This window comes from Panthera uncia, assembly GCF_023721935.1.
Source record: "Panthera uncia isolate 11264 chromosome B3 unlocalized genomic scaffold, Puncia_PCG_1.0 HiC_scaffold_2, whole genome shotgun sequence".
NCBI classification, from domain to species: Eukaryota; Metazoa; Chordata; class Mammalia; order Carnivora; family Felidae; genus Panthera; species Panthera uncia.
This window is the reverse complement of record NW_026057583.1, coordinates 371287-389370: the sequence shown is the minus strand read 5'-3', so window position 1 is coordinate 389370 and position 18084 is coordinate 371287. Positions and strand designations below refer to the sequence as shown.

At 60.1% G+C, this 18084-nt stretch overlaps 2 protein-coding genes across 8 annotated transcripts in view; one reads left to right on the top strand and one right to left on the bottom strand.

Moving 5' to 3' along the window:
• The first annotated feature begins 33 nt into the window (after positions 1-33).
• On the top strand, positions 34-16974 carry POLG (DNA polymerase gamma, catalytic subunit). Of its 4 annotated transcripts, XM_049614264.1 has the most exons (24): positions 82-282; positions 1043-1822; positions 4587-4782; positions 5682-5846; positions 5968-6114; positions 6266-6345; positions 7150-7332; positions 7432-7586; positions 7757-7883; positions 8755-8991; positions 9193-9259; positions 9873-9953; positions 10172-10258; positions 10568-10675; positions 11472-11632; positions 12323-12376; positions 12479-12596; positions 13060-13195; positions 13290-13536; positions 14754-14876; positions 15007-15175; positions 15290-15498; positions 16278-16438; positions 16886-16974. In XM_049614264.1, exons 2-24 carry the CDS (start codon positions 1203-1205, stop codon positions 16942-16944), a joined length of 3690 nt encoding a protein of 1229 aa, XP_049470221.1. In that variant the 5' UTR covers positions 82-282; positions 1043-1202; the 3' UTR covers positions 16945-16974. The 4 variants fall into 4 exon arrangements, with proteins under 4 accessions (XP_049470224.1, XP_049470223.1, XP_049470221.1 ...); XM_049614266.1 differs by lacking the exon at positions 16278-16438 and having other exon boundaries at positions 45-282; positions 16886-16972; XM_049614265.1 differs by lacking the exon at positions 9193-9259 and having other exon boundaries at positions 9833-9953.
• FANCI (FA complementation group I) overlaps positions 16683-18084 on the bottom strand; it is a 102734-nt gene continuing 101332 nt past the window's right edge. For all 4 annotated transcript variants that reach the window (XM_049614260.1, XM_049614261.1, XM_049614263.1 and 1 more), the window contains one exon: positions 16683-17318. In XM_049614260.1, coding sequence (XP_049470217.1) covers positions 17256-17318 — 63 coding nt within the window. In that variant the 3' untranslated portion in view covers positions 16683-17255. The remainder of the gene's footprint in view (positions 17319-18084) is intronic.

Sequence of the window (18084 nt, the reverse complement as noted above, 5' to 3'; positions counted from 1 at the left end):
TTCCGCAGGGAGAGCCCACCCGGAAGTCTCCGTCTCCCCCCTGCGGGCGGACCGGTCCACTTGCGGCCCTCCTATTGGTCGCGCCGGGAGTCTCCCGCCTGCCTCTTGGGTAGCCGCGGGACGGAGCGGGGCGCAGACGGGAAGTTGCGGCTGCCAGCGAGGCGGACCGGTCGGATGGAGGCCACACGCCACCCCGAGGCTGCGTAGGCCGCGCGGAGGGAGACGCCGCTCGGTCGGCCTGGGGTCGGGAGCCGCGGCCCGGGAAGCACCGGACGGACAGAGGTTTCCGGCGGGTTCGGCCCGGGGGAGGCCGGGTCGCTGAGCGGCGGCGCAGCCCCTCCCTCTCCAGGCAGGGAGCGAGGCCCCGAGCTGGGCGGAGGCTCGTCCCAGGGCGCACCGCGGCGCCGCCGTTGGGCACGGGCACGGCCGGCAGGCCGGGCGCGCGGGGGCCGCCGCCCCCTGCGGGGCGCCCTCGGCCGGCTGGGCCACCGCCCGGGCGTGGGTGGGGGCTCCGGGGGACGGCTGCCCGCCCTGAGGGTTCGAATCCGGGGCCTGGCACCTGGCAGCGCTAGGCCCTCGGGCCGCGGCAGTCGCGGTAATGGCAGCCACCGTTTGCCGACGGCCGCGCCTCGCGACTTGTTCGCCCTGTGTCACCCAAACAGCGGTCCCGTGTGACAGGTAGAATCCTCAACCCCATTTTACAGAGTAGGAGATTGGGGCCTTAGGGAGCTTGCCCAAGGTCACGCATCTCCTAACGGCCAGAGCCGGGATTCAAACCCGCCGCGTCCTCCTCTAGGACCGTCACTCGTAGCCACTGCCTTCACCTCCCCCAAGTTCACTGATGAACCCGCTGGAAGCTCAGTTTCCTCAGGAGGGGTATTGATGATTCCCGTGGTTGTCTGGGGCCTCACTGAGAAACTGTCCCTAAAAGCTCCTGGCACGCTGCCCCGGACGCAGGAAGTGCCCAGGGAGCGACGGCTCGTCACCTAACACGAAATGCCTGGGGTCCAAAATAACACTTTGTGTCGTCTGTCTCCTTCAGGATTTGTGGGTGGAAGGCAGGCATGGTCAGACCCATTTCACTGACTGGAACGCAGAGACAGGACGTGTCTCTCTCCACGTCTTTCGGCCAGTAAAAGCAGCCAAGCTGGAGCCCAAAGCCCGGTGTCCTGACTCCCAGCGGGGGGCTCCCTGCACCAACCATGAGCCGCCTGCTCTGGAAGAAGGTGGCCGGCGCCACCACCGTCGGGCCAGGGCCAGTTCCAGCTCCCGGGCGCTGGGGCTCCGGCTCCGGCCCCGCCCCCGTCCCCAGCGACGGGCCGCCGCCGCCGCGGCCGCAGCAAGTGCCATCCTCGGAGGGCGGGCAGCAGCGGCACAACCCGTTGCACATCCAGATGCTCTCGAGAGGGCTTCACGAGCAAATCTTCGGGCGCGGCGCGGAGAAGCCCGGCGAGGCCGCGGTGCGCCGCAGCGTCGAGCACCTGCAGAGGCACGGGCTCTGGGGGCAGCCGGCCACGCCCTTGCCGGACGTGGAGCTGCGCCTGCCGCCCCTCTACGGGGGCAGCCTGGACCAGCACTTCCGCCTCCTGGCCCAGAAGCAGAGCCTGCCCTACCTGGAGGCGGCCAACTCGTTATTGCGGGCCCGGCTGCCCCCCCGGCCCCCGAGCTGGGCCTGGGCGGAGGGCTGGACCCGGTACGGCCCCGCGGGGGAGGCCGTACCCGTGGCCATCCCCGAGGAGCGGGCCCTGGTGTTCGACGTGGAGGTCTGCTTGGCAGAGGGAACCTGCCCCACGCTGGCGGTGGCCATATCCCCCTCGGCCTGGTAAGTAGGGGCTGGGCTCGGGTGGGGACTTCAGCTCACGTGGGGGGCCCAGCTTAATAGTTTGGCTCAGTGAACGTTTATTGAACTCCCACTGTGTGCCAGGCGGGTGCTCTTCTAGGGACTGCGGATTCCTTGGTGAACTCAAAGAGGCTTGACCCTAGCTTTCACAGAGCTTCCATTTTGGCGGGAAGATACAGGCAGGAAACAGCCTCCCAGGCAGATGTCAGGTGGTGATAGGGGCCATGTGGAGAATTTCAGTAGACCGTTGTACTTGGGACTGACGGGGAGAGCACTTGTGGTTACCATGATTTGGTGCCTTCCCCCCCCCTCCCCTAATAGCTTCCTGAGAAGTTAGTCCAAAATGTTTAAACAGCATTTCTGTCTGCGGACGCTATTGGTTATTGTGGGCAGGAGAACTCTCCCTTTTGTGGGACTGTCCCAGGAGGTATAAGACATTTGGCATCCCCAGCCGCTCTCTTAAATACCAGAGCGAGTATCCTGGCAAGTCACAAATGTACTCCACCCCGAGGCAGCAACCCCCCGCCCCCCACCATCCCCAGTTGAGAAACATTGCTTCCTTCCCCCAGCCTCCCAAGCAGGCATTTTGGTCCCCAAAAGGTATATCCAAATCTCTCTTCTTTTGAAATAACTTTCTAAGTGCTACCCACGTTTCTTTTTCAAACAATGATGGCAGTCCTGTTTCTCCCCTTTTTTATTCTTCATTCCAGGATTAAAATACTATTTACAACCTTAAAGCTTTCAGGCATGGCCAGCAAAAAAGTTAGCAGTTTCTTTATTCCTATTGGAAGCTACATCTTTGTAAAGAAAGCTGCGAAATGTTAAATATGCAGTTGAAAATGGTGAAAACATGGCTAAATAGATAAGGTAGGCATTAATGGCTGCAAAGAGCGAAACTAGATTCCGCATTGATTTAGTTCCAGTGAAGATGAGCCTCTCAGTGCTTACTATGTAACTCGGTCAAGATAGAGGGAATGCGCCCATCGTTTCAGAAGGTAAAGCAGGCGATGGTGGCAGAAGGAGAATTAGGAAACCAGTGGCAAGAAAGACTTGTCTTTTGATCTCTTGGTCCTTTTTGGCCATTTTACCTGAAGTCCCCTTTTCTCTTCCTCCTCCTTCCTCTCCCTGCCCTTCCCGTCCACCTCTCATCTTCATCCCGTTGCTGCCAGAGGTGCCAGGGGCACTGCTGAGGCCTGGGCGCATCTGGGGACCTGCCTCCTGGGAGCCTGGCTATGGTGGGGAGCAGGGTTACCAGGTGGGGGCCCTCATAGCAGTCCACTTCGAACTTGGGCATGTCCCCGCCCCATAGCTGTGTAACACCAAGTTCCAGAACAGCCGGAAACTTTGGGGGGGGGGGGTGGGATCGGTGGGTGGCTTAGACATCCCATAGGGCAGCTTCCCAGGGTCGCCGGTAAGGACCGTGGTCATCAGCCGAGAGGGGCATCACACGGGTGTCAGCATTTCTCTGAGATTCATAGGAGAAGCGTAGAGTATTAATGGCATTGATCTGACTCATCTTAAATTTTCCAAAGTTGTTTGCATTTTGGCTTTCTTTCTTTCTTTCTTTTTTTAATCATAAATTTATAGTAAGACCGCTCTCGTGCACAGCCGCAGACCCAGATCTTGGCACCAGCATGACTTTTTATTGCTACTAGAGTTCCTGTCCTCACCATAGCCTCGAATATTTGACATCTTCTAGCCTTTTCTTCAGGGGTGTTTTCAAGGGCTTTGAAAGCGGGGAGGAGGTTTCAGCCTGCGCCCCAGCGTATCAGCAGCAGTTGGAGTGTGAGTTAGATTTCAGCAGGTTGAAAACTAGGAATCTGTTTCTGCCAGTAGCCCCCTCCTCTTAAGAAACAGTTTCATGTTTGTTGAAACTGTTGAGGCAGATGGCCCCCGCCCCCCGCCCCAACCCCTGCAGAGGGTTGTAGGAAGCTCCTTTGCACCTGTGCTGGCCACACGCGGCCTGGTCACCACTTTGATGCTGACTGGCTCTGATCTGTTGGCATGATCTGTCGTTCACAGCAGGCTTTTCTTCAGTGGCCATTTCCGCACGCTTAGCCCCGCGGATCTTGAGCGCACTCCAGCCTTCCCCCACCCCCCTCCCCCCCCCCCCCCCCCCCGTCCCGAATTGGGGTCCTCAGTCCCTCCCGGCCCCGCCCCTGCACACGAGCACACGGTCCTTCCATTGCACAGCGCCGCCCACAAGATGTGGGATTCGGTCTGTCCTTCAGAATCTGTCCAGCCATTAGGTGATTCATCCTGTACATGTGCAGCATTTGCTTTTGGTTTTTTGTTTTCTTTTTTTGCCACTTGCAACTAAAAAAACATTTTTCCACTTTGGATTCTGTTGTAATTGTCTCTCTCCTTCGCTAGCATTTTGAACACCTGCTGTCTTGTGCTTAAAGACCTGAGGGGTTGACAGCGTTCATAAACAGCACAGACTTTGTGAACACTGGACCTAGCAAGCGCCTTGATGGCCCGGGCTGGATGCCTGTGTTGGACACCCAGTACTGTGGCACTTAGTTCCGTTTTTATCCGTGGAAGTGAAAAGTAAAGGTTTTATAACCTCCCTCCCACACACCCACCTGACCTCCAGCTCTGTGAGGGTCAGGAGCACCCCTTGGTCTTCCTGGTGTCCCAGCCGCTAGTGCAGGACCTGGCGTGTGGCGGTAGGTGCGCGGTGGGTGTTGTGGGGCGGGAGTTGAATGGCTCTGTGCCGAACCCGTCTGCCTCTCACCTCCCTCAGGTATTCCTGGTGCAGCCGGCGGCTGGTGGAAGAGCGTTACTCTTGGACCAGCCAGCTGTCGCCGGCTGACCTCATTCCTCTGGAGGTCCCAGCCAGCGCCGGCGGCCCCACCCAGCGGGACTGGCAGGAGCAGTTGGTGGTGGGGCACAACGTTTGCTTTGATCGCGCCCATATCAGGGAGCAGTACCTGATCCAGGTAAGGTTCCTGGGGCCAGCTGGAGGTTCTGGCGTGGGGTGGCCCCAGACCTCTGATCTCAGTGGCTAGGGAAGACGTCGCTCTTCTTGTAGCAGCTCAGGGCCTCCTGTTGACCAGCCTTGCCCCTGGTCCTTGTGCCCAGGACTCGCCTGGTACGGGACCTGAGTCGTCACAGAGTACTAACATCTCTTGTCTCTGTGTGGCGTTTTAGAGCTTCGTGTGGGTCTTTGGCCACACAGCCTGGGCTCACATCCTGCCTCAGCCAGGGACCAGCAGTGTGAGCGCCTTAACATCCTCAGTTTCCTTATCTGTGAAAAGAGAGATTAGATAGAGGCTCCTTAGAGCCTCGGTTTCGTTATCTGTCAAAAAAGGAAGCTGGCAGAAGCTGCCTTGTAGCATCCCCGGGGAGGTTTGAACAGTGCGCACGTCAGACACTCAGAACCATGCCCGGTGGGTGCTTGTGGCATCCTGAATTTTATGAGAGGTGTCCTTCCATCGCCTCCTCACAACCACCCCAGGAGAAAGGGCAGGCGAGGGCAGCCTTGGCGTATAGCCGAGGCTCACACAGCCTTGTGAGTAGCAGGGCTGGGCCAGGGACCGAGCCTGGGAGCTCGGAAGGCCTCGTTTTGGACACTCTGTTCCCAAGGCGGCCCTCAGAGCTGTTGCTGGAGGCCGGGGAGGACTTGAGTGTTGGGACTGAGCCAGGCCCGCACCTGCAGGGGTGGCTCGGATTTGGGAGGGCAGGCCCGTCACAGTCGGAGGGAGAAGCACGAGCACGCGTGAGCTGGTCTTCAGCGTTGGAAGGCCGTGTGACCGGAGGAGGCCGGGGTGGGGCTGGTGGGTTGACGGCACCGAAGCAGGGCTGGAGTGGCCCCAGCCGCAGCCCCTCTCCTCCTCAGGGTTCCCGCATGCGCTTTCTGGACACCATGAGCATGCACATGGCCATCTCGGGGCTCAGCGGCTTCCAGCGCAGTCTGTGGATGGCAGCCAAACAGGGCAAGCGCAAGGCCCGGCACCCCACGCAGCGAGGCCAGAAGTCCCAAAACAAAGCCAGCGGCCCAGTGGTGAGAGCTCGCTGCCGGAGGCCAGAGCGGGGCACTTGGGACCGTCTCAGCAGCCTGCCTGCCTGCCTGCCTGTCCTGAGGCCAGGCTGATGTGCTGTATCCCTTGCTCCGGGCCCCCTAGATCTCAGCCTGGGACTGGCTGGACATCAGCAGTGTCAATAACCTGGCAGACGTGCACAGCCTCTACGTGGGGGGGCCTCCCTTAGAGAAGGAGCCTCGAGAGCTGTTTGTCAAGGGTAGCATGAAGGACGTCCGTGAGAACTTCCAGGTACGGCGCTGGAGCGGGGCTCTGGGGAGGTGGGTGTGGCAGACCCTAGCCGACCCGACCCCGGGGAGTATAGCTGCCACACCTGACCCTGAGACCTGGCCATGGTAGTGGGATGGCTGCCCACCCAGCGCCTTCCTGTCGCCTGTGCCAGGACCTGATGCAGTACTGTGCCCAGGACGTGTGGGCCACCTACGAGGTTTTCCAGCAGCAGCTACCACTCTTCTTGGAGAGGTGAGGGGGGCCCCCGGTGAGAACCCTGGGGGTCAGCAGGTTCCCGGTAGCTGGGTCCTCCGTCTTCAGGTGGTGCTGGGTCTTTGTCAGGCCGTGGACCTTGGCCTTTCCGGGTTGTGAGAATGGAGCTACTCAGTGTACTGGTGGCCACCTGGGTCCTGGGCTCTGGGTTTCTACAGAGGCCTGGAGGGGAGGGCCGAGGGCTGTGCCCGGGTTTCACGTGCCTGGTCCTGGGTAATGCAGCGCCCTCTCCATACCCAGATCCTGAGCCGGCCATCTGAATCCTTCACATTCATCATGGTCATGTTTGCTAGCAAGTCACTCTTACGGTGTGGCCAGTCACGAGTGTCACCTAGCCTGGCTCAAATCTTGACTGTCCTAACTCGTTTGCCCTTGGGCAAGTCACTAGGTTTCTCTGAGCCTCAGTGTGTCCGTCTGTGAAGCGCACACAGATAGTACCGGACTCCCCCAGTTGTGAGCACAGCGCCTGGCACTTAGCTGTTATTCAGGGGGTGGCAGCCATTTTCACGTTTGGATCTGTAATTCCCGTGTTATCTCCGAGGATGGGGTTACCCCTAGATCTATCCAGCTTATGGATATAGGAACTGAGGCTCAGAGAGGTGAAGCGACTTGCCCACTGTCTCACGGCTATGACATAGTCAAGCTGGAGTCGAGAGCCTGGTCTCGCTTAAGAGCTGTGCCACGTGGGTGGCTGGGCTGCGGCTTTCCGGACTGGCTCAGGTATTGGGGCCCAAGCCCGCTTTGTTGTGGTCATTGATGACCACCCTGGCCTTTGCCCCGTAGGTGTCCCCACCCAGTGACCCTGGCCGGCATGCTGGAGATGGGTGTCTCCTACCTGCCTGTCAACCAGAACTGGGAGCGGTACCTGGCCGAGGCACAGAGCACCTACGAGGAGCTCCAGCGGGAGATGAAGAAGTCACTGATGGACCTGGCCGACGACGCCTGCCAGCTGCTCTCAGGAGAGAGGTAGCCAGGCCTTGGGAGGGCAGGATCTAGGGGGGCATGGGCCGGCCAGAGGCCTGCCTTAGCTTGGCCATCCCCTGCCCTGGTGGCCTGGCTCTGCAGGTACAAAGAAGACCCTTGGCTCTGGGACCTGGAGTGGGGCCTGCAGGAGTTTAAACAGAAGAAGGTGAAGCAGGTGAAGAGGAAGGAGCCAGTTGCAGCCAGCCAGTTGCCCACCGAGGGGGCTGGGGCTTCTGGGGATCCCAAGGACCAGGAAGGTGGGGAAGCACCGGCGGGAGGTGGGGGCAGAGGTGGTCCCTGGGGAGGTCCTGGGCCCCAGGGGGCCATCGGAAGGGGCAGCTTCAGCCTTCCGGGGAGGAGTCGGCCGGGCAGGTCTTCTTGAGAGGCTCTTCCCCCTGGGCCTGATCGTCCTGCCCACCCCGTGCAGACCCCGGCCCCCCTAGTGAGGAGGAGGAGGCTCAGCGAGATGTCACGGCCCGCGCCTGCTTGGAGCATCTGAAGGGGACCGCAGAGATCCTGCCCAAGCGCCCCCAGCACCTTCCTGGACACCCTGGGTGAGTCCTGTCCCCTCCCGTTAGGCCTCCCCTGTTCCGGGCCCCAGCACAGAGGTGGTGTGCGTGTGGGCCCTTCCTGCCTGGCTGCCATCCGTTCTGCTGTCTTCCAGTCCTCCTGGCGTCTGCTCCCTCTGACCCCCGGCTCCCTGGTCTCACTCAGTACGAGTACACTGAATACCTGCCGTGTGCCGGGCCCACGGCAGCCACTGCACAGATAGGAACACGGCTCCTTTCCAGGAGCTCCTTCTAAGAGGAGCCAGGTGTGACGACCGGCCAGTGCAGCCGGTCTTCATAACCACGATGAGGAGGAGGAGTGAGCAGGATTGAGGCAGTACCTAATTCTCTCTGGGGAAATCAAGGCTTCCTTGAGGAGGTGATTTTTTATCTGAGCCTCATCGACTGGCAGAGATGAGAAAATGGGCGGCCAGGGCGAACAGCGGGGTACTGACTCGGCACCTGCGTGACCCGGGGTGTGTCGTCTTGGGCGGGGTGCCTCACCGCCTTGTGCTGGCTGAACTGTGCGTGAGAGGCAGAGCTTGGGAGGCCCTGGCGGGTCTCTAGAGCAGCGGTGGGGACGGATGTGCTGTCTCCTCTGGCCTGTCACCCTGTACGAAATGGAGCTTGGGAGGGAGCCCAGTCCTGGGCCCTGCTTGTGGGCCTGACATAGGATCTTTCTTTTCAGATATTTGAATTATTCTAGGGAACTTTATGGGGCCCTGGCTCATCTGGTGACTATAGACTGAAGTCATCAGAAAGCCCAGGGGGCTTTAGAGGATGGGTGGGTCAGGTCACGGGAGAAGGAACCCGGGTTGCAGTCCCATGCTGTCCTCCCCCCACCACTGTGACACTGCTCTCTTCTGGCGGGACGTAGGTGGTACCGGAAGCTCTGCCCCCGGTTAGATGACCCTGCATGGACCCCGGGCCCTAGCCTCCTCAGCCTGCAGATGCGGGTCACTCCCAAACTCATGGCGATGACCTGGGATGGCTTTCCTCTGCACTTCTCGGAGCGGCATGGCTGGGGGTACCTGGTGCCCGGGCGGCGGGACAACTTGGCTAAGGCACCGGCGGAAGCTGCCCTGGCATCAGCTGGGGTGGCCTGCCCCTACAGGTGAGGCTTAGGCTCAGGGCAGGAAGGGGCGGAGCCTAAGGACCTTTTCCCCCTGCTGAACAACGCAAGCCCAGCTCGGGCTAGTGGGAAGAGCTGGGGTCTGAGAGTCTGGGTTCTTTTTTCCGTGGCTGCCCTTTTCACCCGGGCCTTGGCGCCCTGTGGAGGTTTAACGCCCTGCCCTTGGGTCTTGCCGGACCCCAGCTGCCTTCACAGGAACGTCAGAGCAGGGGCCATCAGAAGCAGCAGGGCAGACGGGCTTGAGTGTAAGGTACTGAGCGCTAGCGATGTTCTGTGTTCGTAAACCTTTTGTTGCGGTGCTCCCCTCACGTGAGACACCGTGGTTCTCCCCATCTTAGAGTTGGCAGAATAAAGGCCTAGGAAAGCCGGCTGACTTGTCTAAGGCCCTAAACCCTGAGCTTTTGACAGGTGTTGGGGACAAGCCATGGCACTTGACGTGGCCCAGGTTGAGAGTCCTGGCTCTGCAGGCCAGCCTGAGTCATCCGTGGGGTCTTCGGGACAAAAGGGGCTGGGGTCCAGCAGGGGCGGCCGGGCTTGACCTCCCTCTGCTCCAGGGGAGCAGAGCTTTTCCAGGGGAGGCGGTGGCCGTGTGCTCGGGAGGAGCTTAGATCTGGGTCAGACCAGCCCTGGCACCCTAGCCTGCCACCGGTGGGCCGTGTCCCTTGTGATTTGCCACTCCCGAAGAACCAGGGAAAGCGCCGTCCGGCTCTGCCTCAGGGCTGGTTCTGAGGACTGACAGGGAGTTGTGGAAGGCCCCCAGCGAGCTGCCCGGCCCCGAGCGGGCCCCAGTAATCAGAGGCTGCTGCTGCTGTTCTCTGCCCAGAGCCATCGAGTCCCTGTACAGGAAGCACTGTCTTGAACAGGGGAAGCAGCAGCCGGAGCCCCAGGAGGCAGGCCTGGCGGAGGAGTTCCTGCTCGCCGACGACAGCGCCGTGTGGCAGACGGTGAGGGCGGCCCCGAACCTGGGCTCTGGAGTCTCTGCTCCCTCCCAACGACCCACAGCCTTGTTGGGGGCGGTGTGGGGGAGGTGGGGGACGACACTGGGGGCACTGGGTCACTCACCCCAGGCTGGCTTGGGCTGTGTGAATGTCTTGGGGAGGGGCCGGTGGAGCTGGGCCAGCCTGGCCCCCTGCTTCACTTCTGGGCACCTGGGCCCATCCAGGTGGAAGAGCTGGGCTGCCTGGAGGCGGAGGCGGAGGCCAGGGAGGAGCGCTGTGGAGCAGCAGTCCCCGATCAGCCCCTGGCTCCGGTGAGCGGGGCTTCTGCTCTGGGCTTCTCTGGGTGGGTGCTGGGTGGCCGGGCCCTGCTCTTGTGCCCAAGTCGCTCTCCCCTGCCAGAGAGTTCCCGAGGTCTCCGGGGGGTTGGGGAGAAGCTGCCTTGCCCTTGGGTTGCCCAGCGTTTGTCGGAGGCCTAGGAGGAAGCCTGATCCTTGGGGCCATCCTGCCATCTCCCAGCTTCCTGTTCGCCTCTTCAGGCCCTTTTCCCACGCCCTACCCCGTGGCCCTCGCTGAATGCAGGTGCTGGAGCAGGGCCTCATCTAGGTGTGTGGCCCCCACAGACTGCTGCTGGTGGCCCCAGAGCCAGCCAGCCGGCCTATCACCATGGCAACGGACCTTACAATGACGTGGATGTTCCCGGCTGCTGGTTCTTCAAGCTGCCTCACAAGGTGTGTGTCCGGTTCACGGCTGTGCTGCCCTCGCTGTGCTCGGGGCCCACGGGCCCCCAGGGTGACTCGGGCCCGGAACCGCCCTCTGCAGGAACGACACGCCTGATGGGGCAGAGCGTGATCCCAAACGGCTCACCGTCTCTCAGTGTGTTTTCCGAGGGGCGTGGCGGTGGGACGGAATGACATAGGGCCTGTTGGGTGTCCGCCACCACATCTGTTGCATGATGGCTTCTGTTGACTGATGGTTTGTTGCCCGGGTCAACTGTGGTCCGGAAGCAGATGATCTTCCTTCTGACGTGTCATCAGAAGGTCACTAGCAGCCTAACGCTGGTCCCAGTGCCTGCGTCACTCCCCTCCCTTCATCTCACGTCAGTACAAGGAGGGTGAATGCAGTACGTGAGATGTCTTGAGAGGGGGAAGCCACGTTCACTTCACGTTTATTACAGGTCATTGCTCCGTTCTGTTCTATTAGGTATTGTTAATCTCCCTGCATGTAGTTAAGTTTTATCGTAGATACATAAGGAAAAAAGCATGTATGGGTCAGCATTGTCTGTGGTTTCAGGCATCTGGGGATCTTGGAACGCACCTCTCCCCCCGCCCCCCCCACACAGACAAGGGGGGATGGCTGTGTCGTGAAGGGAGCGGGTGTGTTGCAATCAGGGGTTTGCCCCAGGCTGCTCTGCACGAGGTTCTGGGCTCAGTGTTGGGCGGAGCTGAGGTGCACAGGGCATTGATGGGCTCTCTGGCCAGGGGTCTGCCACCAGCTTCCAGCCCCTGCTTCCTTTGCCCTTTCCAGGATGGCAGCAGCTTCAATGTGGGCAGTCCCTTTGCCAAGGACTTCTTGCCCAAGATGGAGGACGGCACGCTACAGGCCGGCCCAGGAGGCGCCAGTGGGCCCCGTGCCTTGGAAATCAACAAAATGATTTCTTTCTGGAGGAATGCCCATAAACGAATCAGGTGGGCCACTGTCGGAGGGCAGAGACATGTTGTCTATACTCCTGGCCACGCCGCGGCAGCCCTGGCCCCTTTCCCCCCACCTTGCACCCCTGACCCAGGGGCCCTGACCCTGTCTGTGCTGCACTGGAGGGACAGCCGGGCTGTGGTCTCAAGGCCCGGCTACTGGTTCTGGTCCCGTGGGAACGCAGGCAAGTCTCTTGCCTCCCTAGCTTCAGTTTCCGTGCTTACGTTGAAAGAGTGGTGCCGTAGGGCCTTGATGGTGTAGCTGCTGGAGCCCTGGGTGTGGCTGAGGACCGTGGAGGGTTGGTGGCCTGAGAGCTGCATCCGGGACTGGGAGCTGGGTCCTGAGGCTGAGAATGGCAGTGGACTCACCCTCAAGGCTGGCTCGGCAAGGGGGGGGGGGGGGTGGGGGGGCTCCAGCAGCATGCTGCTGCGACAAGGGTACTTCCCTGGCTGCTGAGGTCCGTCCCAGGCATGGCCGAGGCACTCGTGGCAGGACTGACGTAGTAGCCTGGCCAGGTCTCAGGTGGCTTACGCTCCTGAATGGTAGGTTCTTGGGCCCGTCCTGAATGCAGTCTGTGTGAAGAGGGGGAGGCTGGGCAAGGAGGGGGCACAGTAGCCTCCAAAGCTGAGCCTGGGGGTGGATTCTCCTCACGGACATCCTAAGCCTCAGTCCATCTGTCCCCACAGCTCCCAGATGGTGGTGTGGCTGCCCAGGTCAGCTCTGCCCCGTGCCGTGACCAGGTATGGCCTGCCGGGTGGTTGTGGGGATCGCAGAACTGAGTGGGGACGGGCCCGAGGACCCTGGCAAACTGCCGAGACTCGTGTCCTCCCCCACCCTGCCAGGCACCCCCGCTATGATGAGGAAGGCCGCTACGGGGCCATCTTGCCTCAGGTGGTGACCGCCGGCACCATCACCCGCCGGGCTGTGGAGCCCACGTGGCTCACTGCCAGCAACGCCCGGGTACGTGCCCTCTGCGCCTCTGGACGTTGCGCTTCCTCTCCTGTGTCTCTAGAAACTGGGGTGTGGAGGGCCTTCGGTGAGGAGCAGAAGGAACCGAAGATCTGGGGCAGGCGGGACTCAAGTTCAAATCTAGCTCCACGGCTCGTCTGTTCCTTCAGCAGACGTGATCTGGGTACCGCCTCGTAGCCAGATGTTGACGTGTGCGTGATCTGTACGGCCGCGGTGGTGTTTAGGTGGGGCCAGGGTCAGGTCAGGCGTGGAGGGTGGGCGTCTTTACCTGTCGCCCTCACTGCTGCCAGCTGGCCCTCCCCGGAACTGTGGAGTTTGGGGCAGTTGTGTGGCGTTTTCTAAAACTGCCCCCTCGGGAGAGGCCCAGCATCCTCCCTCAAGTCTGGCTCCGGGGAGCGGGTGGGAGGTGTCTCACCAGGGTAGCTGGTGAGGGTCTGACCTCGCTGTTCTGCAGCCTGACCGAGTAGGCAGCGAGTTGAAGGCCATGGTACAGGCCCCACCCGGCTACGTCCTCGTGGGTGCCGACGTGGACTCGCAGGAGCTGTGGATCGCGGCTGTGCTTGGAGACGCCCACTTCGCGGGCATGCACGGTGAGCCGGAAGCGGGGCCGGGCCGTTCGCTGGCAAAAGGTCTCCGAGCCGCCCTTCTCACGCCCGCCTCTACCCGCTCTGCCCCTCCCCGCAGGCTGCACGGCCTTCGGCTGGATGACACTGCAGGGCAGGAAGAGCAGGGGCACCGACCTACACAGTAAGACCGCCTCAACGGTGGGCATCAGCCGTGAGCACGCCAAGATCTTCAACTATGGCCGCATCTACGGGGCGGGACAGCCCTTCGCCGAGCGCCTGCTCATGCAGTTCAACCACCGGCTCACACGTCAGGAGGCAGCCGAGAAGGCCCAGCAGATGTACGCCGTCACCAAGGGCCTTCGCAGGTGAGGGTCCCTCCCCCGTCTGTTACCCCCGGGGCCTCAGGCCTGCCCTGCTCCCCTTTACTGCTCTCCTCCCGTTTCCCATCACCTGAGCCTTCTCTTGGCCCCTTTCCGTTCAGACCTCTGACCTTGCCCCAGGACGGTTTGTCCTTAGGTTGTGCCATTTGCTGCTTTAATAACCTTACACAGTCTTCCTCAGAGAGCGAAGGCTGTCCTTTAGTTGCGTTGCCACCGAGTGGCGGCACGTCGACAGCCGTGGTCATGCAGAACACCCAGGGGGAACCGGGCAGGCCCTGGGTGGGACAGCAGGAGTTGACAGGAAGGAGCCGTGCAACACCGGACTCCCTTGACTGTGCAACAGGAGGAAGCCTCCCCAGGCTCCAGCTCGTTCCCTCTGGCGGCGCCTTTTGTGTGCTCAGGGTTGTAGTGGGCTCCTAGGAGGGTTCCCGAAGCAAGTGTTGGAGGAGAGGTGCACGGCCAGCTTCCGTAGGTACGCTCTGCAGCGACCGTGTCCAAGTAGCCGGCCACCTCGTGAGACCGAAGGGTAGGCAGGTGATGGTGTGGCGGTGACTATACACGTGCAGACGGGGGGGCGGGGTACCATGCAGAGTAGGGGGGGTGTGCGGCTTGCACGGGGGGCGCAAGAGCAGTGAGAGGTCGGGCTGTCAGAGAATCTGAAGGCGTCACACAAGAGTCTGGGTCGTGAGCGCGGGAGGGGGAGCCTTGGTGCTGCTTTGAGGTGGTGAGTGACAAGGCTCCGGAGCCATGAGGGGACAGGCCTGGTGTTGTCACAGGCTGCGAAGCCAGGAGTCGGGTGACGGGAATGGAGGTCATCAACCGGCCTGGCTGTGGTCATTTTCTCTGGATGCCCTTTTCCCTTCAAGGAGCTTCCCATTTGCTACTGCCCCTCTGGCCAGGCTGCTGGCCTTTGCTGCCTCCGGAACTAAAACATGGCAGCTGTTGGTCATTCGGTGGTTCCTGACCGCGTCTGCGGCATCTGCCTTCGTGGCGGAATCTGTCCCTTACTGGGCTACCGTGGCACAGCCCACAATAGCCCGGGCTCCTGTCTGGGCTTCACCTTTGCCCGGCGACTCCCTTGCTGGCTCTCGGCTGGTTTCTCCCTGAAGCAGAGCCCATGGGGATCTGGGGACACTCCTGGCCCCGGGCTTGGCACACAGGAGGCGATCCCACAGGAACGGTAATGATGACGCTGCCCCTAGGTACCGGCTTTCGGATGAGGGGGAGTGGCTGGTGAGGGAGTTGGACCTCCCCGTGGACAGGACTGAAGATGGCTGGGTTTCCCTGCAGGATCTGCGCAAGATCCAGAGAGAAGCTTCAAGAAAGTGAGCGCCCTCTGTGTACCAAGGACGGCGGGGAGGGGTCCGGGCTGGCCCCAGGAGAGCTGCGATGCCTCGTTTTCAGTTCTGAGAGGCTGAAAGGCAAAGCTTCCCCTTTCCCCCCCCCGGTCCCCAGGTCACACTGGAAGAAGTGGGAGGTGGTCGCTGAACGAGCGTGGATGGGGGGCACAGAGTCAGAAATGTTCAACAAGCTGGAGAGCATCGCCACGTCTGACACCCCATGTACCCCCGTGCTGGGCTGCCGGATCAGCCGAGCCCTGGAGCCCTCGGCCGTCCAGGGGGAGGTAATCTCACTGTCCTTGGAGCCCGAGCAGAGGGGTCACGGGAGGGCAGGGCTCCTCCCCAGAGCGAGCTGGTGTGCGGCACCACCCCTCTGACCCATGCCCTCCTTCCCCCAGTTTATGACCAGTCGTGTGAACTGGGTGGTGCAGAGCTCTGCTGTGGACTATTTGCACCTCATGCTCGTGGCCATGAAGTGGCTTTTTGAAGAATTTGCCATCGATGGGCGCTTCTGCATCAGCATCCACGACGAGGTCCGCTACCTGGTGCGAGAAGAGGACCGCTACCGCGCGGCCCTGGCCCTGCAGATCACCAACCTCCTGACCAGGTACGCGGGGCCCGGGGCCTCTCTGGCCGGCCACGTGCTCCTGTGCGGGGCTGTGGACCAGGCTCGGGCATGCTCTGTGCGTTTTCACCGCCCCAGAAGTGCCGGTTTCAGGTTTTATGTCTAGTTGAAAAAGATGGTCTTGAAAAGACCGGTCTCAACTTTTAAGAAAGATTTCTTGGGTTTGAAAAGTATGTACCCAGACCAGATCAGGGAGGTAGTGAGAGAGGTCTGGGAGGTGTTCTGAAGAGTGGCTGTCCTCTTGTCCTCCCCTAGGCACACACCTGGGTTTTGCAGATCAAACGCCAGATAGCTTTTCTCCGTTCGGACGAGAGGGTTTTCTTTCATCCGTAAATGTTTCCTTAAGTGCCAAAAGTTTGTTATTTGGACTACCAACAGAAAACGTTGTTAAATGTGACTTAGAAAGTATTTTTATAGTAAGATTCCTAGTTTACGTGGCTTAAATGGTAACTATAGTCCCATGTTAGTCTGCCACTCAGAACCAGTTTGGGACCCAGATCTGTCCTAATGGGCAAATAAGAAGTACTCTGCACACTAACACGGTCTCCCCTGCCCTCTTACAGCTAAGGGTCCTCATAGGTTTTGAATATCGTTTGGCCCAGGAAGTCAAATTTTGTACGTCAATAAAGCGGACCAAACCGTGGGGGGAGAAGAGGGGAGAAAAGGGTCCCTGATTTCATTTTGGTGTCGGCGGGAGGGGTCCGGCTGCTGGGTGGAGGGCTGTGCTGGACACGCCTGAGAGGAGGTGGGGTCTTTTTCAGGTGCATGTTTGCCCATAAGCTGGGCCTGGATGACCTGCCCCAGTCAGTCGCCTTTTTCAGTACAGTCGATATTGACCAGTGCCTCAGGAAGGAAGTGACCATGGATTGTAAAACCCCTTCCAACCCAACTGGGATGGAAAGGAGATACGGGATTCCCCAGGGTGAGCTCCACGCATCTGTTTGTTGTGCGTAGAACACAAGGTGGACTCGAAAGCCTTCTCGCGCAGCGGGAAGCTCAAGGCTGCCGGCGGCTGCTCCAGTTAATCATGTGCCGCGGGCCCGAGGTGAACATGCTGTTCAAATCGCAGAGGAACGGGTTTCTAGAGAGCTGTTCACGTACACAAAGAAACCAGACCTCAAGATATTCGCTATGTACTACTATTCTCTCTCCAACCACACCAAAAATGCGTTTTAAGATTTATTGTATAAACTCAAAGTGCATTCTCAAGAGAAAAAAAAACTGTGCTTTGAATAATCTGAACAAGTTAAAGCAACAACTTCTTTAGTACAGAACAGACACTCCCACTCCTCCGGCCTCCCCGCTCCCTTCCGGGCGCAGAGGTACAGTTCTCGAGGAAGCATCCTAACCAGCTTGCACTCTCTTTCAGGTGAAGCGCTGGATATTTACCAGATAATTGAACTCACCAAAGGCTCCTTGGAGAAATGAAGCCCGCCTGGACCGTAGCTCTGCCCGGAGGCCCTGTATTTGCTCCCGTGGAGCTTCGTCAGGGCGGTGCGGGCTCCCACACTCAGGCTTTCAGCTGTGCTTTTTGCAAAAGGGTTTCCCTCGGGCCAGCCCTTCGTCAGTAGCAGGACCTGCCAGGCACGACGGCCTCTACCTGAAGGTGCAGTTGAGTTCAATGGGTTCGGAACCAAGACGCTAACACTGGTGCAGGCTGTGGGACAACGGGGCACTGTTGCTTGCTGGGTACAAAGAAAGCAGAAGCCCCAAAGTTCACATTAACTCAGGCATTTCATTTATTTTTTCCTTCTCTTCTTGGCGGGTTCTTTGTTCTGTCCCTCGTGCTCTGACGCAGTGCCCTAGAAGGGGAGAGAAGTCACGCTCTAATGTGATAAGCCTGCTCAGAGGCAGTGGAAATAAAAACAAAAATCCTTTATCTTCTCACCAAAGCCTGTGGTGGTGGTGCTTTTTCCACAGACAGAACAACCTCCTAGGAGTGGGAGGGGGAAGAGTGGGGAGGCCTCTAAAGTAGCGGAGCAGGCCCGTGCTAATGCCTTTCCTGCGGACAGACACGGGCGAGGACAGAGGCGCCTGGGTGCTGGGTGGCCCTGCGCCGGCTCAGTAAAAGGGCAGGAGACAGGGCCAGGTGTGTTACAGCCTGGGATGTGACCGCCCGAAGAACGTAGGTTCAAAATTTTTGAGAAGCGACAGATCAGGGTGGCTTATGTCAGTTTCCACGTCAGATGGACCTGAGCCAATGAAACTTGTAGGAGCTCACGGGGCTTGGGGGCCCTACTGCAACTGGAAGAGCTAACGGGCCAGAGGAGGCTGAGACGTGGGGGTGGGCCGCAGGAAGCTTTACCTGAACTCCTCACGGCGAGGCCCTCACGACGAGGGCCCAGGGAGAGGAAGTAGTCATTTTCCAATGGTTCAAAAGGTCACAGGAGACCCCATGGTGAGAATGTGTGTCACCACCCCCTTTCTGGAAAGGTCTACCCCAAAATGTGCACAAAACTGGGTAACTTCATATGGTGCCAAACTCCTAGCCCTTCTCTTGACAGCCCTTAAGTTTCGGCTTCGCCTGACCCCCTCTCTCTGGCCCCCTCCCCTCAGCCATGCTGCTCC